Genomic DNA, 26,540 nt, shown 5'->3' on the forward strand with positions numbered 1-26,540 from the left:
GGTTAAATTGTCTCCCCAAGAGAATGATTTGATATGATTAGCAGTCTTAAAGGACAACGGTACTTAAAAAGAGAAAGTATTTACCATTTCTTCTGTCTCTCTGTCTAATGGCTGTTGTAAGGGAAGAGCAGTGGCTTGAAGGAGGTGACAAGAAACAATCCCTGAGATAATGGAAAGTAATTTACTCAGATATGCGCTCTTTCACAAGGCTGCTCCTAAACAGGCTATATGTATGAGAGGGTGGCGGTATGGTTGGAGGGATTCTGACAGTGAGAGCTGGCTGTGTTTGAGTGGAGGAAAGCAACGTATGTGTCAAACCCCCCTCCCCCTCCATCCCCTTATTTTACAGAAAGCAAGGACAGGTCAGCCGCCATGGTGCACCCCCTCCACTTGGGCTGCCTTGCCTTTTTAGCAGCCCAAATGGAGCTGCGAATTCCATGTTGGGCAGTGTGACAGAGGGGGAGATGGGAGCCAGCAAAAGGGAGATTAGACGAGGGCCACCACCACAGAAACTGCACAATGGCTTCAACCAACACTGAACGAGCTGCCAGTTGTCACCTTCAATTTGGAGGATTAATCCCTCATGAACAGGGAATCATTGTGTCCTACTCTTTTTAATTACTCTCTCCTTTCTTTACTTCAAAACGGGGTCTTTCGTATGATGTCTGTGAATGTGAAAGGGCAATGGAGGCTGTTATTCTTGCACCATAATAGAACCCTTACAAAGGCCCAAAATCTGGAAAACGTGGTGTTGAAAGGACTTTTAAAGAGAAGAGAATAAAACCAAAGAACCTAGAATTCTGTGTGTAAATAAGCTTGCCGATTTTTCCTCATGATTGGCTTTTATTGAATTTTATTATCATGATCCTTTTTATATTAAGATGTCATTGTTCATAGGAGGGGCAGGATGTATATGAGAGCTCTCTGTCGCTGGATAAAATAAAGCCCCTCTCTTGATAAATAAATGACTTGGCATGTTATGGAGGGTTCTTCGTGGCTGTGCACTCTTGAGTCCAGAGGAGTCATTGCTTATTCCAGACGACTCAGCCCTCCATTTGTTGCCATGCAAAGCAAGGATAGCAGTATAGTTAGGTTGATTGAAAATGAGAATCCTGATACAATTTAAGGAATTTAAGCCAGGTTTTGTGACAAAACCTCTCTTTACCATTTCCTCTCAGGCTGATGCAAAGCTTACAATCATTTATAAGAATATCCAACAAAGTATAAAGATATAGTGTATATACGGTGTTATTTGTAGGGCTGCAACTAAAGACGAATCATTATAATCATTTGAATCATTAAATATTGGTAAAATGTCTGGAGGGAAAAAAGTGACAAAAATCCACAAAAGCCTTAGAACCCAATGGTGCGCTCAATTGCTTGTTTTGTCTGACAAAACTCCAAATATAGTTTCTATAACAAGGCAGAGGAAAATGGCAAATCCTCCCAATTAAGAAGATAAAGTTTGCTTTGAAAGGCTTCATGCTCAAAACCGCTGCAGATTAATAAGTTGACTATTTCGTGTGTGTGTGTGTGTGTGTGTGTGGTTTGTGTGTGTGTGGGTGTGTGTGTGTGTGTGTGTGTGTGTGTGTGTGTGTGTGTGTGTGTGTGTGTGTGTGTGTGTGTGTGTGTGTGGTGTGTGTGTGTGTGTGTGTGTGGGTGTGTGTGTGTGTGTGTGTGTGTGTGTGTTGTGTGTGTGTGTGTGTGTGTGGGTGTGTGTGTGTCAAGTATATTCCAATATACAGTGACAGGGCTAATTTTTTACTGATGGAGATGATATGTGATATATTGGTGTGTAGGATTGTTTAAAAGGAGCAGGACAGGGACTTAGGAGGAGGAAAGACTTCTTTTATCCAGGAATGGATTCACTACGGTGGCCTATGTTTACTATGCGTGCCTTGACTCTGAACAAAAGCCAGCGCTGTTTATAGACTGGCCAGAGGTGGTCAAACAAGCAGTAGGTCAGTGGAAGCTTGTATGTAGGTCACAGAGAGAATGCAGTTTGACGAGACCTTTTAGATTACCACATAGTTCAAACCTGGATGATTAATCAGTTTTTTACCTTTTTTTTGAAGCAAAATCTGTCCTGGTGGATCTGAGTAGACGTGTGAAAGGAAAGCAAGAGCAGCCATTTAAATCTCCATGGAACAGTGTAATATGGCAAATGGGGGGGCACGATTCAGAAAAATGTCACTATTCCATATAATCTTTAGGCTCCAAGTGGATTCAAACCACATTTCTCAATTACAAAATTGAGTTCACAGTATGGAAAATGTAGTTACTTTTCCCATGTGATAGTACACTGCATTCAAAACGAAAATGAATGAATTTTTTTTTTTTTTTGCACACCCCTAAGGAAAGCTGAAGCAAAGTGGCCTTGTCGTTTTTAGTCAGCCATGTCGTCGTGTTCTGGTGCAGCATCTCCGTTCGTTACAGGAATTCAGTCGTTCTCATACGGCCCCATGGTGAGAACTATTAAAGTCAGATGGCGGCTGTCTTTTCGCGTAGCCTCCGCTGCCTCAGCTGGCATAGAAAGGGTTAATTCCCCCTCCGACGTGCAAGGTACGCCAGCTGTCTGTAACCTAGCTGTTTGTACTCTAGCCCCTATCCTGTCCTCGTCCCCAAACCCCTCACACAGGTCTGACTCTCCTTCGCCTGCCGCGCACAGACATACATACTCTGCTGCTGTGGCTAGTGCTACATGCTACTACACCACGGGGTGATCCAAACACTAAATTTTCTCAATGTAATTTATCCTCTGTCTCTATTGTTGGCTTGACTTTGGTTCGCTTTGTGACTGCCATCCTCTTCCTCTTTACCTGTTGTCATGAGTTATATATGTTACGCCCTACACCAGTGTACACTGAGTTATTTCTTCATCTTGTTGAGTTTTAGTAGAAATTATTAACGATTGCTTCAACCAAAATTGGAAAGTCCTGGGAGAATGAAGACCTGCTGACAGTGAGTCACAGTCTGCTTGTCAGCAATCGCTCTGTGATGAGGACTGGCCTGATTCAGTAATTGATGTGGGTTGAATTTTATTCGGTTTTCTCTTGGTTGAAAGGGCGAGAACTACGAGTCCGCTGTGAGGCCCTCCCTCTTTGGCTTTCCAGCTGCTGTTTAACTAAAGAGTAAAGGACCTTGGACTGTCAGAGCCACTCAGCGGGCCTGAATCTGAGCTGCAGCCGAGACTACTAACTGCTCAGCTCCTTGTAGTTTGGGTTTTCTAACTCTGTGATTCAGGGAGCTTGTATAAGACAACAACTGCTTAGCCATCTGTGGGGCATGAGGGTTAACGCGACACCTGATTAATCCCCTGATTTTTATTTTTTGTCATCAAATTATAAAACTATAAGTTTGGTTCAGTCCTTGTAAAGCCGCACTAGCAGACCATCTTGATATCAAGACTTAAGACTGGGATGTGGCTGAAGACTGGGAGTCGATCCTTACAGTAGCTCCACTGAAGAGTTTAAATGGTGGAATGTGGTTGGAAGGTCTTATCGTTGAGTCCATTCTGGATCGTCCACCTCTCACCAGTAATCAGTCACATATAAAACAATAGTGCTTTGCTAGAGGCTGGCCGAGTCTGGTTCTGCATTACCTTTATGTCATTGATAATGTATGTCCCTTTTATTCAGAATATAAGCCTATCTGATGCAACCCGTCTTATTTACTTGATGCTCATTGTAGCCTGTGTGTTTTGGTGGACACGTGGTGGTGTTCATATAAATAAGCCTTTTTCATTACCTAATTTGTTACACTAGCATACTGGTGTGTCGAGGGCTTTGCGTCTATGGCACAAAAGCTTTGCCCAATTCTGAGGCTACATCTTCCCAAAGTCAAGGCCTGCAAAGGTCGTCCTTCAGAGGACTTGAGGCTAGGTGAGCCTGCACAAATAATTAGAGTTAAAAACTAATGTTTTTCAAGTTGTAGAAGTTGACTTGTAAATATGACTGAATGAGAAACTGGTTTTCCAAATCAATGGTACAGATGTTATAGGCGAGTTGAACATTTGCTTAAGTACATTAAGTGTTGAAGCTCAAGCCAAGATAACCCTGACTCATCATCGGGGTTATCTGGTGTAAGATGGTACACAGTATAGGCAGAAAGGAGAGAGAGAGATGGGGCGATGACCTACAACAAAGGTCCTTGGCTACACTCGAGTTGGGACTGAAGAGTTTGCAATGCATTATGGGATACGGACGACTGGAGAGGATACAGGTGTGTTCTCCAAATTTGGACAGCTGCATTTTTTTTTTTGACCACAGTGGGGAGCCTTTAAAATGGGCCTGTTTTTCATCAAACCCTCAAGAACATTGAAGCCACAGGAACATGCAAACTATACATGACTTTTTTATGAAGGTTTATTCCCATTCTGTCTATGCTATCATTTGTTTCAAGTGAAAAGTCTTTGTATAAGTGCGTAGAGAACAGACATGGTGGGTTTAGATGTGCTTTATAGTCCGGTCTAACGTACCTTTCTTGTCATGCAGCCCACTCACAAACCCTGTGCTCTGCGGTTCAGTGAAGTTCACATTAGCTGTGATACTGCGGTAGTCTCCCTCCATTGATCTGAAGTTTATGTGCATTCACCTGCCTGATCTACACATTGTACAGAGATGTCATAGTACATGGTCAGTTAGGTACCATAGTAACTCAACAAAATATTAGTGCAGAAATTGTTTTTCTTCATTAGACTTGGATGGAGCATGTGTGGGATCTTATTGCCGAATAAGCAGGTACAGGGATAGGTGGACGATGCTGTAAGTATTGAAGTAAATTGTATATCCTTTTTCTCTTGGGCATTAGTACAGTATTACTAGTGCAGTGCCTGTTCAGAACGCGGGATTGCTTGGCCGCCGGTATTGCTGCTTTCCGACAACCCGTCACCAAACAAGTGTAACGTCAACACTTCACTTCATTGGCCTTCAGCAATACACTGCCATGACATAGCTGCATCCCCTGGTAATGCTGGGACCAGAGTATTCCTGGGAAAAAGATGTGTTCAATCTCTAATATATGTGTGTGTGTGTGGGTGTGTGTGTGTGTGTGTGTGTGTGTGTGTGTGTGTGTGTGTGTGTATGAGTGTGTGTTTGCCTGCACCCACAAACGTTCTCACCAGTGGTGTCATAGAACTTGATTACTGGAGGAAAAGATCTGAAACTTCCTCCACCACTGATTGACCATGCATACACCCTGGCCGCCCACAACGGAGTTCACAGTACTCAGGTTCGTCTGGTGGTCTCTTTAAAGCTCCATGTCATGTTTTGGTGAAAAGACCCTTTGCTGGCAAAAAAATATATATATATAGATATATATATATATATATATATTTTTTTTTTTGTGGGTACCCGTTCAGGCAAGTCATACTGCAGCGTATATTACATACATAGGTATATTTTAAATATTCATTCATCAGAATTATATTTACAAATGATTGTGGAATGAATATTTAAAAAACTGTCTGTTAACATGTTATGAATGTTACGTTCATAGGTTTGTTACCAGAGGGTGCTTTACGTCGCTGTTGGCAACACTTTTCTTTTAAAAATACAATTCAAATACAGATAAATACAAGATTTTGTTACATGTTTCTGGATTATTTTTTTTTTTTTAATACACATTGGATTTTAAATAACCAAAATTTGTTGTATTCAGCCTTAAAAATCTTTTGTCGGTCGGGCTCAAGCAATACAGTATATACAATGGGGCTAAAAGCTTGGGCACCCAGGTAAAACTTCACTAATGGGCATAAAGAAGCCAAGAAAAGATGGAAAATTTCCAAAAGGCATCAAATGACAGATTAGACATTCATATATGTCACAAAAAAGTTATTTTTATTTTCATCATTTACACTTAAAAATAACAAAAAAATGGCATCTGCAAAGTTTGGGCACCCTGCAGAGTTTCTAGCATGCACCGCCCCCTTGGAAAGCTGAGACCTGACAGTGTCATGGATTGTTCTCAATCATCGTCTGGAAAACACAGGTGATGTCAATCTTAAGGTTTCAAATTTCCAGACTCATCTGACCTTGCCCCAACCATCAGCACCAGGGTTTTCTAAGCGTTAGTCAAATAGTTGACGCTCACATAGCAGGAGAAGGCTACAAGAGATAGCAAAGTGTTTCAGGTGCCAATATCCTCTGTTCAGAAGTATTAAGAAATGGCAGTCATCAGGAACACTGGAGTTAAAGCAAGATTGGAAGACCAAGAAAAATATCAGACAGAACAGCTCGCCGGATGTGGAGAAAAGCAAGTCCAAACCCACGTTTGACTGCACGTCCATCCAGAAGACCTGGCAGACACTGGAGATATGCTACACCATTCACTATAAAGAGATACTGTACAAATATATGGTCTTCAAGACCCTATATTTCTTAAGAGTCATCAGAAGAAAACCCTTATACGTCCTCACCACAAAAACAGTGTTTGTAGTTTGCAGATGAACATATAGAAAGGCTTGATGCATGTGGGAACAAGTCTATAGGCCGATGAGGGTATTATAAAACTTTTTGGCCGGAATGAGCAAAGGTACGTTTGGAGGAGAAAGGGCACAGAACTTAATGAAAAGAACCTCTGTCCAACTGTTAAGCATGGCGGTGGATCAATCATGCTTGGGGTTGTACGCAGCCAGTGGCACAGGAAAATTCCTAGTAGAAGGAAAAAGGATTCAATTAAATTTCAGCATATTTGGACGCTAACTTGATGCCACTGTGAAAAAGCTGAAGTTAAAGAGGGATGGCTTTACAAATGGATATGATCCTAAAACACCTCAAAACCACGGTGGATTACATCAAGAGGCGTAAACTGAAGGTTTGCCATGGCCTTTCAATCTCCTGACACCGCCATGCTTAACAGTTGGACAGAGGTTCTTTTCATTAAGTTCTGTGCCCTTTCTCCTCCAAACGTACCTTTGCTCATTCCGGCCAAAAAGTTTTATATTAACCTCATCGGCCTATAGAACTTGTTCCCACAATGCATCAAGCCTTTCTATATGTTCATCTGCAAACTACAAACACTGATTTTTGTGGTGAGGACGTATAAGAGGTTTTCTTCTGATGACTCTTGAAGAAATATAGGGTCTTGAAGACCATATATTTGTACAAGTATCTCTTTATAGTGGAATGGTGTAGCATATCTCCAGTGTCTGCCAGGTCTTTCTGGATGGATCGTGCAGTCAAACGTGGGTTTGGACTTGCTTTTCTCACAATCCTGCGAGCTGTTCTGTCTGATATTTTTCTTGGTCTTCCAGATCTTGCTTTAACTTCCAGTGTTCCTGATGACTGCCATTTCTTAATTACATTCTGAACAGAGGATATTGGCATCTGAAAACACTTTGCTATCTTCTTGTAGCCTTCTCCTGCTATGTGAGCGTCAACTATTTGACTAACTGCTTAGAAGAACCCCTGGTGCTGATGGTTGGGGCAAGGTCAGATGAGTCTGGAAATTTGAAACCTTAAGATTGACATCACCTGGTCTTTCCAGACGATGATTGAGAACAATCCATGACACTGTCAGGTCTCAGCTTTCCAAAGGGGGCGGTGCACTGCTAGAAACTCTGCAGGGTGCCCAAACTTTTGCAGATGCCATTTTTTTGTTATTTTTAAAGTGTAAATGATGAAAATAAAATATAACTTTTTGTGACATATATGAATGTCTAATCTGTCATTTGATGCCTTTTGGAAATTTTTCCATCTTTTCTTGGCTTCTTTATGCCCATTAGTGAAAGTTTTACCTGGGGTGCCCAAGCTTTTGAGCCCCATTGTATATACTGTATGTGCTTGAGCCCGACCGACAAAAGATTTTTAAGGCTGAATACAACAAATATTTGGTTATTTAAAAATCCAATGTGTATTAAAAAAAAAAAAATAATCCAGAAACATGTAACAAAATCTTGTAGTTAGTCTTGTATTTGAATTTGTATTATTTAAAAAGAAAAAGTGTTGCCAACAGCGACGTAAAGCACCCTCTGGTAGACAAACTATGGAACGCTAACATTCATAACATGTTAACAGACAGTTTTTTAAATATTCATTCATCACAATCATTTGTAAATATAAATTCTGATGAATGAATATTTAAAATATACAGTATGTATGTAATATACGCTGCAGTATGACTTGCCTGAACGGGTACCCACAAAAAAAAAAAAATATATATATATATATATATATATATATATATATATATTTTGCCAGCAAAGGGTCGTTTTCACCAAAACATGACATGGAGCTTTTAAGAGACCACCAGACAGAAGCCTGAGTACTGATGAACTCCGTTGTGCAGGGCCAGGGTGTATGCATGGTCAGAATCAGTGGTGGAGGAAGTATTCAGATCTTTTACTCCAGTAATCAAGTTCTATGACACCACTGGTGAGAACGTTTGTGGGTGCAGGCAAACACACACTCATACACACACACACACACACACACACATATTAGAGATTGAACATCTTTTATTCCCAGGAATACTCTGGTCCCAGCATTACCAGGGGATGCAGCTATGTCATGGCAGGTGTATTGCTGAAGGCCCAATGAAGTGAAGTGTTGACGTTACACGTTGTTTGGTTGAGCGGTTGTCGAGAAAGCAGCAATACCGGCGGCCAAGCAATCCGCGCGTTCTGAACAGGCACTGCACTAGTAATACTGTACCTAATGCCCAAGAGAGAAAAGGATATACAAATTATACTTCAATACTTACAGCATCGTCCACCTATCCTCTGTACCTGCTTATTCTGCAATAAGATCCCATCACTGCTCCATCCAAGTCTAATGAAGAAAAAACAATTTCTGCACTAATATTTTGTTGAGTTACTATGGTAACTAACTGACCATGTACTATGACATCTCTGTACAATGTGTAGAATCAGGCAGGTGAGATGCACACATAAACTTCAGATCAATGGAGGGGAGACTACAGCAGTATCACAGCTAATGTGAACGTCACTGAACCGCAGAGCACGAAGGGTTTGTGAGTGGGCTGCATGACAAGAGAAGGGTAGGCGTTAGACCGGGACTATAAAGCACATCTAAACCCACCATGTCTGTTTCTACGCACTTATACAAAGACTTTATCACTTGAAACAAATGATAGCAGTAATAGCAGAATGGGAATAAACCTTCACATTAAAAAAGTCATGTATGAGTTTGCATGTTCCTGTGGCTTCAATGTTCTTTGAGGGTTTGATGAAAAACAGGCCCATTTTAAAGGCTCCCCACATGTGGTCAAAAAAAAAAAAATGCAGCTGTCCAAATTTGGAGAACACAACCTGTATCCTCTCCAGTCGTCCGTATCCCATAATGCATTGCAAACTCTTCAGTCCCAGACTCGAGTGTAGCCAAGGACCTTTGTTGTAGGTCATCGCCCCATCTCTCTCTCTCCTTTCTGCTCTATACTGTGTACCATCTTACACCAGATAACCCCGATGATGAGGTCAGGGTTATCTTGGCTTGAGCTTCAACACTTAATGTACTTAAGCAAAATGTTACAACTCGCACTATAAACATCTGTACCATTGAATTTGGAAAACCAGTTTCTCATTCAGTCATATTTACAAGTCAACTTCTACAACTTGAAAAACATTAGTTTTTAACTCTAATTATTTGTGCAGGCTCAGCCTAGACTCAAGTCCTCTGAAGGACAGACCTTTGCAGGCCTTGACTTTGGGAAGATGTAGCCTCAGAATTGGGACAAAGCTTTTGTGCCATAGACGCAAAGCCCTCGACACACCAGTATGCTAGTGTAACAAATTAGGTGAATGAAAAAGGCTTATTATATGGAAACACCACCACGTGTCCACCAAAACACACAGGCTTACAATGAGCAATCAAGTAAATAAGACGGGTTGCATCAGATAGGCTTATAATTCTGAATAAAAAAGGGACATACATTATCAATGACATAAAGGTAATGCAGAACCAGACTCGGCCAGCCTCTTAGCAAAGCACTATTGATTTTTATATGTGACTGATTACATGGGTGAGAGGTGGACGATCCAGAATGGACTCAACTGATAAGACCTTCCAACCACATTCCACCATTTAAACTCTTCAGTGGAGCTACTGTAAGGATCGACTCCCAGTCTTCAGCCACATCCCAGTCTTAAGTCTTGATATTAAAGATGGTCTGCTAGTGCGGCTTTACAAGGACTGAACCAAAATTGTAGTTTTATAATTTGATGACAAAAAATAAATAAAATCAGGGGATTAATCAAGGGTGTCGCCGTTAACCCTCATGCCCCACAGATGGCTAAGCAGTTGTTGTCTTATACAAGCTCCTCTGAATCAACAAGAGTATAGAAAACCCAAACTACAAGGAGCTGAGCAGTTAGTAGTCTCGGCTGCAGCTCAGATTCAGGCCCCGCTGAGTGGCTCTGACAGTCCAAGGTCCTTTACCTCTTTAGTTAAACAGCAGCTGGAAAGCCAAAGAGGGAGGGCCTCACAGCGGACTCGTAGTTGCTCTGCCCTTTCAACCAAGAAGGAAAACCGAATAAAATTCAACCCACATCAATTTACTGAATCAGGCCAGTCCTTCATCACAGAGCGATTGCTGACAAGCAGACTGTGACTCAGCTGTCAGCAGGTCTTCATTCTCCCAGGAGACTTTCCAATTTTGGTTGAAGCAATCGTTTAATTAATGTCTACTAAAACTCAACAAGATGAATGAGAATAACTCAGTGTACACTGGTGTAGGGCGTAACATATATAACTCATGACAACAGGTAAAAGAGGAAGAGGATGGCAGTCACAAAGCAGAACCAAAGTCAAGCCCAACAATAGAGACAGAGGATAAATTACATTGAGAAAATTTAGTGTTTGGATCATCCCAGTGGTGTAGTAGCATGTAGCACTTAGCCACAGTAGCAGCAGAGTATGTATGTCTGTGCGCGGCAGGCGAAGGAGAGTCAGACCTGTGTGAGGGGTTTGGGGACAGAGGACAGGATAGGGGCTAGAGTACAAACAGCTGAGGGTACAGACAGCTGGCGGTAACCTTAGCACGTCGGAGGGGGAATTAACCCTTTCTATGCCAGCTGAGGCAGCAGGAGGCTACGCGAAAAGACAGCCGCCATCTGACTCTTAATAGTTCTCACCATTGGGGCCGTATGAGAACGACTGAATTCCTGTAACGAACGGAGATGCTGCACCAGAACACGACGACATGGCTGACTAAAAACGGACAAGGCCACTTTGCTTCAGCTTTTCCATTAGGGGTGTGCAAAAAAAAAAAAAAATTCATTCATTTTCGTTTTGTAATGGCGAGTGTACTATCACATGGGAAAAGTAACTACATTTTCCATACTGTGAACTCAATTTTGTAATTGAGAAATTGTGTTTGAATCTAATCTTGAGCCTAAAGATTTATATGGAATAGTGACATTTTCTGAATCGTGCACCCCCATTTGCCATATTACACTGTTCCATGGAGATTTAAATGGCTGCTCTTGCTTTCCTTTCACACGTCTACTCAGATCCAACCAGGACAGAGTTTTGCTTCAAAAAAAAGGTAAAAAACTGATTAATCATCCAGGTTTGAACTATGTGGTAATCTAAAAGGTCTCGTCAAACTGCCAATTTCTCTGTGACCTACATAGCAAGCTTCCACTGACCTACTGCTTTGTTTGACCACCTCCTGGCCAGTCTATAAACAGCGCTGGCTTTTAGTTCAGAGTCAAGGCAGCGCATAGTAAACATAGGCCACCGTAGTGTAATCCATTCCTTGATAAAAGAAGTCATTTCCTCCTGAAGTCCCTGTCCTGCTCCTTTTAAAACAATCCTACACACCAATATATCACATATCATCTCCATCAGTAAAAATTGCCCTGTCCACTGTAATATTGGAATATACTTGAACACACACACACACACCACACACACACACCACACACACACACACACACACACACACACACACACACACCACACACACACACACACACACACACACACCACACACCCAAACACACACCACCCACCACACACAACCACCACACACACACACACACACAACACACACACACACCACACACACACACAACCACACACACACACACACACGACAATTAGTCAACGGTTATTAATCTGCAGCGGTTTTGAGCATGAAAGCCATTTCAAAAGCAAAACTTTATCTTCTTAATTGTGGAGGATTTGCCATTTTCCTCTGCCTTGTTATATGAAACTATATTTTGGAGTTTTGTCAGACAAAACAAGCAATTTGAGGACGTCACCTTGGGTTCTGAGAGGCTGTGATGGATTTTTGTCACTTTTTTCCCCCAGACATTTTACCAAATATTTAATTGATTCAAAATGATTATAATGAATTTCGTCTTTAGTTGCAGCCCTACAATATAACACCGTAATATACACTATATCTTTATACTTGTTGGATATTCTTAATAAATGATTGTAAAGCTTTGCATCAGCCTGAGAGGAAATGGTAAAGAGAGGTTTTGTCACAAAACCTGGCTTAAATTCCTTTAAATTGTATCAGAGATTCTCATTTTCAAATCAACCTAACTATACTGCTATCCTTGCTTTGCATGGCAACAAATGGAGGGCTGAGTCGTCTGGAATAAGCAATGAATCCTCTGGACTCAAGAGTGCACAGCCACGGAGAGAACCCTCCATAACATGCCAAGTCATTTATTTATCAAGAGAGGGGCGTTATTTTATCCAGCGACAGAGAGCTCTCATATACATCCTGCCCCTCCTATGAACAAATGAGACATCTTAATATAAAAAGGATCATGAGATAAAATTCAATAAAAGCCAATCATGAGGAAAAATCGGCAAGCTTATTTACACACAAGAATTCTAGGGTTCTTTGGTTTTATTCTCTTCTCTTTAAAAGTCCTTTCAACACCACGTTTTCCAGATTTTGGGCCTTTGTAAGGGTTCTATATATGGTGCAAGAATAACAGCCTCCATTGCCCTTTCACATTCACAGACATCATACGAAAGACCCCGTTTTGAAGTAACAGGAAAGGAGAGAGTAATTAAAAAGAGTAGGACACAAATGATTCCCTGTTCATGAGGGATTAATCCTTCCAAATTGAAGGTGACAACTGGCAGGCTCGTTCAGTGTTGGTTGGAGAGCCCATTGTGCAGTTTACTGGTGGCTGGCCCTCGTCTAATCTCCCATTTGCTGGCTCCCATCTCCCCCTCTGTCACACTGCCAGCAACATGGAATTCGCAGCTCCATTTGGGACTGCTAAAAAAGGCAAGGCAGCCCAAGTGGAGGAGGTGCAGCCAATGGCGGCTGACCTGTCCAGTTGCTTTCTGTAAAATAAGGGGATGGAAGGGGGAGGGGGGTTTGACACATAACGTTGCTTTCCTCCACTCAAACACAGCCAGCTCTCACTGTCAGAATCCCTCCAACCATACCGCCACCTCTCTCTACATATAGCCTGTTTAGGAGCAGCCTTGTGATAAGAGCGCATATCTGAGTAAATTAACTTTCCATTATCTCAGGGATTGTTTCTTGTCACCTACTTCAAGCCACTGCTCTTCCCTTACAACAGCCATTAGACAAGAAGACAGAAGAAAATGGTAAATACTTTCTCTTTTTAAGTACCGTTGTCCATTTAAGACTGCTAATTCATTATCAAATCAATTTCTCTGGGGAGACAATTTAAACACACAATATGTTAAATAAAGAGGCAGATCTGTCGCAGCAGGGTGTCAAAAGAGCCACTAAGCACAAAAGGAGAAAACAAACATCATAAACATGTCAGCTGTTAGTCTGGACAGTGGCCTCAGTCGAGACGTGTTGCTTGTGACAGTACACAATGTGATCTGTGCTAATGAGCAGAGCAACAAAAAGGCTTCATCAGGATTACAACAGCAATATGGCACTGACAGCCAGATCACAGGCGGGAGAGAGAAGGAGAGAGAGATAAAAAAAAAGGAGGAGGAGGGGAACACCAGAAGACTGTGATATAGAGAATTCAATACTAAGATGGATCCTCTAAGCAAACATGAGTTGTGGGATTTGCAATCCCCTTTCAAAATATCCCAAAAAGCATAAAAACATCTGTACGATATTAAGAAGCAGCCAGAGAAGCCATAACAATCCAAAAGATCTGATGGAGAGTGCCACAATAATTACAAATATACATGCTTTTTGTGAAGTGTTTTTATGTAATATCTGGTGTAAACACCTTTCCCTCCACCTCTACGTCAGACATTAACCCTTCACATAATGCCTTCTACAGCCCTGAACTTGTTGCCTTCAGCTTTTGGTTTTACGAACTAAATGTGTGCTGCAATAGCAATAGAAAAGCCAGGGTTTTAAACTTAATGTCTTATTATCTTAGCCGATTCAACCTTTGGGTATTAATAAAGTTACCCTGAACTTGAACAATACACTGATTCTCACCCTGTGTGACTAGATGCCAATTGATGTTTCCAGAATAAAGTCTGTGCTCTTCATTCTGATATCTCTCACTGCTAGATTACATCTAGCAAGCTTCCAGTGCCAGATTTAGGTTTTGATGACCCAAGACTCAGCCTTTTCAGTATTTAACTAACAACCAACCATACTAAACTGTCTAAACTATGACAACAAGGTGTGGTGTGATGCGAAGCATGACATGGATCCTGTACGGCCCACTATAGGCCTTATCGGTTATTTCTTTACTCATTTTAGTGAATAGTTTAGAAGAAATTGGACACTTCCAGAGCAGTGTTTTGCTACACTGAAATTCAGAAAGAAACTGTTGTCTATGTAAAATGACTTGGATTCTTGACTTTTCTTTTAATCCAGTAATATACAAAGCAAACTTTGAGCATTCTGTCTACTTCACTTCTAAGTCTTTCTTTGGTTCTCCTCCACTTCCCCCACCAGCCATTGCAAACTCAAACTCTGAACTGTTTAGACTAGCTTGGACTGTATGCATGACTAGCTTGGACTATATGTATGACAGACTACTCTTGATGAATAATGTCCAGACGCTGCAGAGGTGCACGCAGCGACCACGCAGCATCTCTACTGCACAAAAACAATCCTTTGAAATCAAAGCCTCCGTATCCACCTGCCATGTCCTAAACAACGGTGCCGGTAATCCTGACATGGATCACATTATGAAAAGTGTGTCTCTCTGTGTGTAGTGTTCCCATGCTGGTCTCTCACACTCATAATTGCAGCGGGTGGCAGAGGTCACATTGTCACTACCAGCCACCTAAATAAGCATCATATGAAAAAGATGAAAATGTGAAACTTTTGCTCAAATAGTTCCGTTGAGCCCACTCATATCTACATCCATTCCTCCCCTCTATATCACTAAATGAGTGGTGGGGGGGTGGGGGGTGGTCGGGGGGGTAGAATCACAGGACTCCAAAGACAGCTGCAGCTTATAAGGAATGTGAGGGGCCTCAGCCAAGAAAGCAGGCAGGGAAACCATACCATATATGGCAACATAGGCAGAATCTAATTTTTATCAATGAGCAGAGGGGGCATACAGTAAGAGTGGCCTAACATGCAAAAGGTTGATCTCCCATCTTTGACGGTGTATGGTACGTGTTAGTTAGTGCCTTGTAAAAACAGCACGCAGGCAAACAGGCCTGGAAGCGTCTGTCTTCAAAGGGGCGTACTTAAGCCGTGTAAACAGCAGAGGAAATCTTGGCTTCCAGCATGTGAGTGCACCAAGGTGTGGACAGTGAAGTGTGTCTGCTGATGAATTTACCGCTTTGCTTTAACATCTCAAAGACCCCGAGGTTTAAGGACGCTTGCAGTAATGTAGTGGGAAATACGGGGGTCGCAAACTGCAGGTTTTTCATTAGGGACGAGAAGAGCCAGCTAATGATTATGAGGAGTAGAAATTCATCTTTCGTCATTTAATTCAACTTAAGTCAATCATGACCATTTTTTTTAGAGGGAATTTGAAAAACGGCACAAAATGTCTGATGTTCCAATATTTTCAGAAATGTAAGTTTCACCCATGAACACAAGACAGCTCCATCACAAAATCAAAGATAAACACTTCCATGTAGCAGACTGCATGTTTCTCATCCTAACACAACCCAGACCTGCTGGGAGTCCTGAGAGTGTTACGAGGCTTTCCTGGATGAGAGGTCAGAAAGGTAAAGTGTAGCCAGCTCCCTTTTGGGAGTAAGATCATTCTCTGCCTCTTATATGGCTTTCCCTTATCATTAGATCCCTTTAAAAAAAAGAAAAGAAAAGAAAAAAAAAAAAAAAAGGACTTTTTGGTTTAATCAAAAAAGGACTTGGTGCCCAGAACCAAACCCCAAGCCCAAAACAGAGGCTTTACATCTAACAGGCAAAAGTCCAAAACTGTGTTTATGATAGGACAAAAGATATTTTTCCACAGCTGATGTGGGTTTGATTTATTTGCTCTCTTTGTGTGCTTATCGGGCCTTTTCCGGAGAGATTTCCCACTATAGGCATTAGTAACTCTCTTACTCTCTTTATCAGTTTTTCTTTTTTTTTTTGTTTCATTTGCAATGCAATTTATGTCTCTATTGGAAAGCAGACAGTGAGTCACACAGACTAACTTGAGTACCATAGGGGAAAAGGGCTGTGGGGAAAGGGACAGAAATGAGTGCATTTAATTTTGGGGCTTCACAGCTACAGCCTCACTACAATCTTCCCAAAAGAGACAAGAGTGTGTTCTTAATTTTCTGTCCTAACTGCCTAGAGGACCGGTCTAGACCTTTCCACTTTTTGATTCTAACCTTTATGTCGCCCATGCTCTCAGACTCAGACACCTGATAGGTGAGGTCTGTCTCCTCAAAGCCCGTGGCACTCATGCGCTGGTCAGTGGAGGGGTCAGAGCGCGGCGGCGAGTCCGGCGAGTTGAGGCATGTTTGGATCAGAGCTTTGCCCGTTTCACTTGTAATCATGGGTTGGAGTTTGCGGGTGGCAAAAGTGTAGACGTGACCCGTTTCACTGGCCACAAGCAGCAGAACCTGGGTCCCCGTCAGCGTGGAGAGTTCATAGGCCTGGGAAAGAGAAAAAAGGAAATTCAAGTATATGACGGAGATGGGAGGCTAGAATTTAAACATCAGAAAGATATAGTTCATCAAATTGGGGCTTGGATTACCTTTGTCTCATAGACAAAAGTAATCTCTACTGGTAAGGGAATGTAAGAGATAAAGTGAACCTCAAGTGAAAACAATGCCCTAGCAAAGAAAACTATCTAAAAAACACTCCTGTAGAAGTCTGACGTATAGCACAAACAAAGCTAAAACAACATGAGATAAGGCTCCCAAAATAGAGAGTGGGATATAGCTGAAAGACTGATTGTAGCTGGGGACTGGCTTGCAGGGGCAGTTGTAGTAACTCAGTCTTGACGAAGGACACAACGAATTATTCTTAACACCCAGAGGTAGAGGACTGTGAAACATGAGGACGCCATCAGTCTGCTGTCTTGTCATTCATTATACAGCATACACACACCTCCTGTGAAACCTTTTTATCTAAATGAGTCATAAGTTATGTGGAGGATGCTTCTGGTGCTGTGAAGGCACCGTGCCATTACCGTCACCTTGGTGAACACAGAACAGTCGGAGCTGGCTGATAGACGTTTCATTGTAAGCTGGAGCACGGGAGGAAGAGACAAATCACATTCAAATTAAAAAGGACTTTATTGAGCGGTTATAAAACCATGCACTCATTGCGGGTCTGCTCCATCATGCTCAAACACTGTGTTCATTATTGGCCCTATCAGGCCAGTCCTCTATATGTGGGCACACGCTGATTGTACAATTGTCTTTTGTGTGCAATAATATGATGACAGAGCACAGAAAGGCTAATAATGGCCAGCTACTGCTGTAGTGACTCAATGCCACACAGCGCACTTTAAACCTTAATTACATAGGAGGTTTTTGATGCTTTGTGTATTGAAGAACGATGTTAAAAGGGAATCTCTGGTTGTACAATTCACCTCAGCGCCTGCTAATGCAGCACTACAGAAGCAGGTAATGAACTACACAGCTCCAGTCATCCTCTACCACCACCATCTCCCTTGATTAGCGCTGCAGCAGTCACAGAGAGGTCTCTAACGGCAGAGCCTGATGTTTGGCCAACATCCAAAGCAGAATAGGACTAATGTGTCACTTTACATGTGCTCAGTGGCAGCGCAAACTAGACCCACACAATGCTAACCACACAAAGTTACCTTACTCTGCTAATGTTCTCATCAATATTCATGCAGAGTGCGGGGGGGGGGGCTCAACCCTGGCATTTAATTGGTTCCTCGGTCATAAAATTCCTAGTCAAGCCTATATATCAAAATAAAAAAAGGGAGCAAAAGATAAAGTCATGGATGCAAACATCTCCATATGCAATTCAAAACATCCACTGGTTTATGTAGTCTACTAGTTTCAATCCCTGGAACACCCTGAACAACTTCTGTTGTCGCAACGATGCAAAGTCAGAAAGTGTAGCACTGTGGGCAGTGCTGAAACCATTAGTCAATTAGTTGACAAACAGAAAATTTAACTATTTTGATTATCTAACAATTGTTGAATCCAATTATACTGGCTTGTTTTCAGCTTCTGAAATGTAATGATTTGGTGTGTTTATATCACTGTAAATTGAATAAATTAACCTAAATAACTTTGGATTTTGGATGGTTGTTCAGCCTAAAAAAAAAGTTATTGAAGAATTCCCCTTGGGCTCTGGGAAATTCTGATAAACTGCTAATGGGGTGGCTTGGGGCCCGGAGGTAAAATGGTGGCCCCACAACCACAAGGTTGGCGGAACAACCCGAGGTCATCCGGCCACATGTCCAAGTGTCCCTGAGCAAGACACTGAACCCCAAGTTGCTCCCCAGACGCTGCATGTATAGCTGTCCAGTACTCCTAATACCTAGGATGGGTTAAATGCACTACTAGAATGTCACTACATTGTACTGTGTGTATGTGATGATTAAGAATAAAGTTTGATCTTTTTGATGGTAACTTTCTTTATGGCTTAATCCTTCATTCTTTCAATCCATCATTATAGATATAAAATGATTTAAAAACTGCCCATTGAAAGTTGCCGGAGCCAAGGTAGTGTCTCCAAATTGCTGTCCGACCAACTGAACGAAACCCTGAAAAAGTAATTTAGTAAACCTGCACCTAATTTGTATTGTGCAAGTATTTACGTGCAAATGATCTAAAGCATATATGAGAAGAGAACAAACTGGCCTATGCTTAGCACACCACATCAACATTAAATCTAGGCCCATCCTAAAACCAGTTTGACACTAGTCTACTATGTTATCTTCCCACTCCACCCACCTCTCAATTTCTGTGATGGCTGACGTAGTGTAGGCATCATTTCAAAATAATTCTATCCACACAGTGTGTCAAATAGTGTTCATGTTGCCAAGAGCCTACATAAAAGACACCTCAGTTTCCACGACAACAGTCTGAAATACATAGAAAGAGAAATACAGCAGAGTACAGAAAGCAGGCGCTTCAAAGTAACACAAGAACAAATACAAACTCTTGCACTACAATAAAGCATTGTGTTTATTTAAGCTCCTAATGGAAAAATGACCATGTCTACAGCAAAACAACTGCTTTGCTTCTGGTCACCAGCTGACCTCTTCTCCAAATAATCAACTTAAGATGCCTTGACGCCACATAGCAATACTTAATCATGGCAGTAATCATGGGCTTGAGCTCCAGTGAAATTCTGGTACTAAACTTGTAGACAGTAATGGAAGCAATTATGATTGATTGCCATGGAGCAAGAGCTTTCGTCTTTAATGTCAACTGCTGCTGTTCCAGACCCACCTAACAAAACTGAAACCAAGACAAGTCATCACTGGATGAGGCTAGATGCTTGTATCAAAATGTGTAGTGCCATGATGCATGCACAGACAGTCCCCAGCTTCTCTCTTCTGTTCCAGTGCCCTTCCTGATCCCGTTTCCCTGGGGGTTAAGTCAGCTGTTGGCACCTATACAGGCCCGCTGCTGCTCACCACCGCATGGCTGCCGCCTGCAAGCAAAGCCCTGCTTTACAGGGACAGAGGGAGCAGCCTGTGCACTGAGGGCTTCTGATGGGAACTACTTCCAACAGTTCTAGGCCTGTCTGTCTGTGTATTACTGCCCGAATGAGTGTGTCAGTTTATCTGGAAATCTGTGTGCTTGTCAGGCAGTGTGTGTGTGTGTGTGTGTGTGTGTGTGTGTGTGTGTGGGCATGGTCATAAATAGAATTGTCATTTGCTCAAGTCTATTTAAAGCCAATTGCCTGTCATGAATGTTCTGACTCCCTCACATCCAGTGAGTCAGTTTATGCCACAATTGTTTTGGTCTTTTATAAGAAAGACATTAAGTATTAGACTTACTACAGGTCAAACGTCTCTAAATATAATGTAGGCCCACTATTATAAGTACTTCCCCTATGATAGAGATATATATATATATATATATATATATATATATATATATATATATATATATATATATATATATATATATATATATATATATAGCTTATTAAGCAACCCCATTGTTAATTCCATGAATGTATGAATCCACAGCACCACATATTTCTGCAGTAGGCCTATGGCTCAACACTAAAAGTGACACTCAAATCAAATTACTGTAGGCTAGCTGGATAAGCTACAAAGGCTGTCACCTGACTTACCTTCTTCATAATACCAGTCTTCCTCTTGCTGAAAGTGGTGTACCGTCTCAACTTGTTGTCAATAAATTCCATCTTTATCTTTACTCGCCCACGTGTTTTCTTCCCTGGCTTAGCCCCGGCGACCCCTCCGGGTACCATGCCGTAACCTCCGGGAGGTATTCCCACGTCCTGCCCCGTCACCGCAGCTTCCATCTCCCCTCTCTCCCGCTTCACCCCTCTCCTGCTGTCCCCGAGTGAACCCACGGGGTCGTCATCATCTCCGGAGTCAGAGTCATTGTCCGAGCCGCTGCATATGGGAGCACTTTCTCTGTCCGGGTTGAACCTAGCTCCGTGAGGCAACACAACTCCCGCGTTTAGCCCCACCATGTTGCCCTGGACGGCGGTCTGTAGAGGAGTAACCCCAGTTCCGTTCCCCGGTCTGGCGCCTCTCGGACCCCCTGGACCATTAGCCCCCAGCATCCCGACGGCGTCTCTTTGCCCCTGTCGCCCGGTAGCCCCGGCACTCTCGCTGACCCCCGGTAAAGCTAGCCCTGCTCTGACCAGCACGGGACGGTTCCCGCTACCGACAAGCCCCGACCCGTGTCCTGTGTTACCTCTGCCTGAAGGTGACCCGTTTCCAGATGGTGCCGATCCAGCCCGGCTCGGTAACATTCTATTTACTGAACCGAGTCTCGAAACACATGCCAGAAGAGCTGGAGCGCGTTGTCTCGTAAATGGCTGATACAACGCATACACGCCTGGGCCACAAAATGTAAACAAACCAGAGCAGTTGGAGGGTTGGAGACTTCAGGAAATTACCGAGACAAACTTTCAAAAGTGATACTGGCCCCAAGACCCTTCAATCCCGGCTCAGTATGGTTCACCCTCCTCCTCTATTTCCAAAACTCTGAACACTTTCTCAAAAAGGAAAACGCGAAGAGCGCCCTCAATGTCGATCCGCCATGTCACGTAGTCCACATTGTAAACCGGAAATAACACTAGTGTCGGCCTGTTGACGTTTGAATGCTTATTTTTACTGCACCAATGCCGCTATATTGATCTTTTCGTGGTTTTAGGGATGCATAAAAACACCAAATGTTGCAACGGCGTTTACCACAGCGGAGTAATATTACAACCCAGGAACTACTTTCCTCCTTATAAAGAGATACAATGTTTCCTTATATGGTGCTGTCTCTCCTTATTTGGTGAGTCACAGCGTCGCCTATCGATTGGCTGAGGATTATCTGAGCAGCGCTGTCATTGGTCAACAAGCCATCTCATTGGAATAAATACCAAAATGGTTGCGCTACCAACAACGTCACCGTGGATAGGCAGAGGCACCAAAATAACAAAACATCCAACTTTTTATTCCCTACAGGTTGTACTGTCATACCACAAACCATGTTTTCCCATAGTTTATACTTAAAATATATCTCAATGATCTTTATTGGTCGAATAACTTGGAATGATTCTGTCATGGAATTGTTTTTGAGTTTAGATATGCCTACAGTATTGTATTGCTGTTGGTGTTTAGATAAATTCTACTTAAGATCCTAAATAACTCTAAGATCACATACATAGGTTCCTATTTAATTTTTGGTTGCACTGTATACATAATCTCTTTTTCTTAAAACATGGTGGAATACTGTCCTAGCACACACAAGTTACCTTACCTGTGTCACACTAACGTTTTCAAGAATTGCAACACCACTGTTCACAGTGCTGGCAAGCTGAATAAGGTCTTTGAGTATTTGTAATCCACGGCAAAAGCATCTTGCATTCAATTTATTGCACTGCCAGGAAAATATCGTAACCTTTCATACTTTTCACAATAGGCCTTTTTCACAGCAGACATTATAGATCATAGCAGGAAAAGCACGGGTGTTACTCCTAACATTAACGATGCCTCAGCTCTATTAAAGTTTCCCAGTGAGCCATAATAGTGAGCCAGCATGCACAGTAAGCCTATGTTCAGCTATCATTCATTTAATTATTAACACGTGCTTTTCCTACTGTGATAAAAGTTCATCACAGGAAACTCTGTCAAAAGGCCCGCTGGTGTCCATATCTGACAGTGTCTGAAATGGTGCAGTAATTCCTACTCATCTGGGACTCCAGACAGGTTCAAACAAACGCCACTTCTTATGGTATTTCCAAATGGTTTCATAACCAAGATTTATTGGCAAGATGCTAAGGGATTTTTGTTGAAATGTAGCCTATGGACTTTCAAAACCATGAGTGCTCCTTGAGCTTAAATGCACTTGGAAAAAAAAGTTGTCACAATGTCACAAGTTTTGAATGAGTTGGACTAGAGTTGAACAGTAGTAAGTATGGACAAATTAAAATACACTGAATGACAAAAAATACATTTAACATACCAATACTAATAACTGTGTTATAAATTGGCTTTGAGGATACGAAAAACTCAAACATCTACAGTGAACTGCTAAAGTCGCCTTTGGACACCATATCAAATAAAAACAATGCCATATTAAACATTGTCTCTAATCCAAGACAACATGGAATCATATGGGAATCCTCCTTTGCAGCTATAAAAGGACATGTTAGTGTTTTCCAACTCTAAACATAATTATATGGAGAAAAAGTATTTGGCAAGCTTTTAGGATCAGGTTTAAAAAGATCTCCAGGAGATATACACTGCTCTCTAGAGGTTATTAAGAGAACTTTTTGGATTAGCAGCCAACAGAACATTATGTTGTATTTTAATGCCGCTGCAAGCAGGAGTTGCCATGAAAACTCATCAGCTGGCTTACAAGTGGCAACATTTCAAATACATTACAGTTAATACATTATATTAATAGAGATAACACACACCAGGCTACCACAGTATTATATTTTATATTATATTCCTACATTTTATCTGCTGCACTAATGTAGGTATCAGAGTCTAATTAGACCGCTTGACTGTAATTGTTGTGTAGATGGCAATAAAAGAACTTGAACAAATTCCCATGATCCTTTTCCATGATTCTACAGTGTTTCGGGAAATGCATAAAAGTATTTCAGCAGCCAAATGCCTAATTTGGAGTTTTCTTGTATAGTCTCCGTTAAGGAATAGTTTTTAGAAATGGTCCCTGCATGCAACTGCATTAACACAGAAACTTAGACTTAAAGGTGTGATTTAATATCAACCATCTAGATGAAGAATAAATTACTTGAAAGCAAGTTTTTATACCCAACTAAAAAGGAAGAAAAACCCACACCTAAAAAGGGATATTTTGGAGCCCGTGAGCGATGTGGTTCTTGAAGACGTGCTGGTATTTTAAGTATTAACCACAACACATTGGGTAAAAACACTGTGAACCTTTTATTGACAGCAGCATGTATACTTTTGTATATATCTGTGATTACTGTGAACACTTGCTGAAGCAGATTAAAAAAAGGAGGTCTAGGTGTGAGTGCCTAGCATTCATAAAAACAACATTACACTAAAAACAACGTATAAAAACAAGTTCATAAACAAAGGCCATTGCATTTGATTAGATAATGTCAAAAAAAAAAAAAGAGAGAGAGGGAAAACAGTTAAGATAATCCTTCATTTACCAGGCACTTAAACGAGTACTGGTGACCAGCGGCCACTCTTTTGACCTCCTTTGTACTTTGTTAGCACACTCAGCGGGTTACCAGACTGAACGCACACTGAGATGTTGGGATTCTCACACCGTGAGAATGAAAACATAGCATCAGAGAAGTACCGTACTGTTATAAACATAGTTTTTAAAAAAAATACAGGACCTTCATCATAAATAAACAGGCACCTGCATGTCCTACTACACAACATGATAGAGATAAAGAGGGATATTCTTTTTAAGTGAAGTTAGTGCATGGCTTCTACATTATTTACACATTGCCTGCTGTGATGGTCCACTTTGCAGCATTACACAAAACAATTGGACCTGGAAGGGGAGACTGTGATTGGACCTCTGAAGAAATGATGTTGGAGGTTAAACACAGCGATAGGCTGCAGCATGCCTGCAACATGATCATGTTGACGTGGTAATAATGAGGGTTCTTTACCCATTGGTCGTGACCGATAAAAAGCACCTCAAGGTTAATACAAGAACAGAACACACTCATAAAAACGTACAAAGCCCACACTGGCGCAATCTCATCTATTCTATATATTTCATTGGCTATGATCTTTTTTTTTTTCATGTTCCTGAAGAGTTACCATAACACCGATCGCTTATTCCACAAGTTTTCTCAAAACGCAAATCACGAGCATAACGAACGATGAACCTTCATGCAAATCCTATTCCACTTCTTCTTTGAATGTACACTGTAGCCTGGGAACAGTTCAGTGGCACGTGCACACACACAAACACACTTTGGAGGATGACGGTGTGTAGCTAGGCGTCTCCAACACGATTCAGGTGGCGGACCCATGATGCAGCCGATTGGATTTTCAATCCAAGCAGGCCAGTTGAAACGGTGTCACTCAACACACTCCAAAGTGGTTGAAGCTTCAATGCTTCACTGAAGTCACATTGTGTCCCACTTTCCCTTCAATATTCTTTCAGACTTGACAGAGCAGTGGACCTAAATTTCAGGGGGTTTTCCTAAGCTTCCGACCAATCCTTCCTATTGATCTGAGCCAGTGAGAGCACTGTAACATACTACAAAGCAGTCGGAGGTTAGGGCGAGTGTGTTTGTGGAGGGGTAGAGGCACTGAGGTTGTGAGACTCCGTGAAAACAAAGTGTCTCTGGGACAGAGCAGGCAGAGTCACAGTGGAACCACAGACAGGGACTCGAGGGGAGGGTCATCCATGCTGCGGTTAAGGCAAACGTAAACCCCGGGGACTGCTCACAAGAAGCAATTTATACAAACGTTGATTGCATTTCCACTGATATAGCAAAAGGAGTCTTATCCACACACCCACTGTTTGAAATGCATATAAAAAGTGTTTTCTCCTCAACCCTCTTCCCTGAAATGTGTGAGACTAATAATCCAGCATTCCTGTCTTTGTTTTGGGGGGAGGGGGTTGGTCCAAGTTCCCCTCTGATGTGGGGTTATGGTCGTCTCAGACTTTACTGTCAGAGGGCAGCTCTCCCAGGGTGTGGACGATTTCAGTGAAGGAGGGGCGCTCTTTGAGGCTTAGTGCCCAGCAGCGGACCATGAGCTTGTAGATTTTGGTGGGGCATCCGTCTGGAACGGGCAGCTTCAGCTTCCCTGTCTGCAGACCTAGAGGGGCAGAGGACCAGCAGAGGGCAGAGAGAGGGAAGTTAAACCAAATCACAAACATGGACACACATGGCTGTTGACTGAAAAGGGATTTTCCTGGAGAACTGATTACATACCATCTATACAGTATATACCTCTCTAATGTACATCTAACTAAACACTGAAACAAATTCAATGACCAATAGTTTTAACTGGTCAGGAAAGACCTTGTCATCTTGTTCTTTGTGTGTGCTGAATCAGAACCTGGACAAATGAATAAGCAACTGAGGTGGCCTGGGTAGCTCACCTGGTGGAGCGTGCGCCTACCCTGGAAATCCAGACCCAAATCCGAAAGGATTAAGGGTCTGGCCTTGAGTAATAAAAGTTGACCATCTCGAGGGGCGGCACCAAGCGTGCATTTGAAAATCTCACTGCATGCAGTTTGACGTATCAAAAGCCCCATACGCTTAGGTACCAGCGGAGCTAACTGATAGATTAAACTGTTGTCATCTGTTTTGCTCTGGCCTGCCTACATCAGATACAGCAATGTGATTGGTGCAGCTCGGGTACAAGGGTATAGTTAATGAGTAACATTACTCAATGCCAGAGTAACTAGCTGAGCAAATTCAAATTGTGCTCTCGTGAGAACCCTGGATTTCCGACCTGCAGCGGCTGCAGGTTCAATTCCGACCTGCAGCCCTTTGCTGCATGTCATTTGCCCTCTCTCTACCCTTTCATGTATAAGCTGCCAGATCAACTAAAAACTTAAAATGCCAAAAAA

The 26,540-nt window shown here is 42.1% G+C and overlaps 2 protein-coding genes across 6 annotated transcripts in view; both read right to left on the reverse strand.

The window, feature by feature from the left end:
* Positions 1–21,720, reverse strand: part of srfa (serum response factor a) — a 35,883-nt gene extending 14,163 nt beyond the window's left edge. For 3 of the 4 annotated variants that reach the window (XM_032522792.1, XM_032522789.1, XM_032522790.1), the window contains exons 1-2: positions 20,599–21,720; positions 16,689–16,955 (exon numbers count right to left, since the gene is read on the reverse strand). In XM_032522792.1, the coding sequence (XP_032378683.1) occupies positions 16,689–16,955; positions 20,599–21,249 (918 nt within the window). In that variant the 5' untranslated portion in view covers positions 21,250–21,720. The remainder of the gene's footprint in view (positions 1–16,688; positions 16,956–20,598) is intronic. The other variant, XM_032522791.1, reaches the window with a different exon arrangement.
* A 2,161-nt stretch (positions 21,721–23,881) lies between these two features.
* ptk7b (protein tyrosine kinase 7b) overlaps positions 23,882–26,540 on the reverse strand; it is a 100,116-nt gene continuing 97,457 nt past the window's right edge. For both annotated transcript variants that reach the window (XM_032522747.1, XM_032522746.1), the window contains exon 21: positions 23,882–25,780. In XM_032522747.1, coding sequence (XP_032378638.1) covers positions 25,620–25,780 — 161 coding nt within the window. In that variant the 3' untranslated portion in view covers positions 23,882–25,619. The remainder of the gene's footprint in view (positions 25,781–26,540) is intronic.

The sequence above is a fragment of the Etheostoma spectabile genome, chromosome 8 (genome assembly GCF_008692095.1).
Source record: "Etheostoma spectabile isolate EspeVRDwgs_2016 chromosome 8, UIUC_Espe_1.0, whole genome shotgun sequence".
Classification (NCBI taxonomy): domain Eukaryota; kingdom Metazoa; phylum Chordata; class Actinopteri; order Perciformes; family Percidae; genus Etheostoma; species Etheostoma spectabile.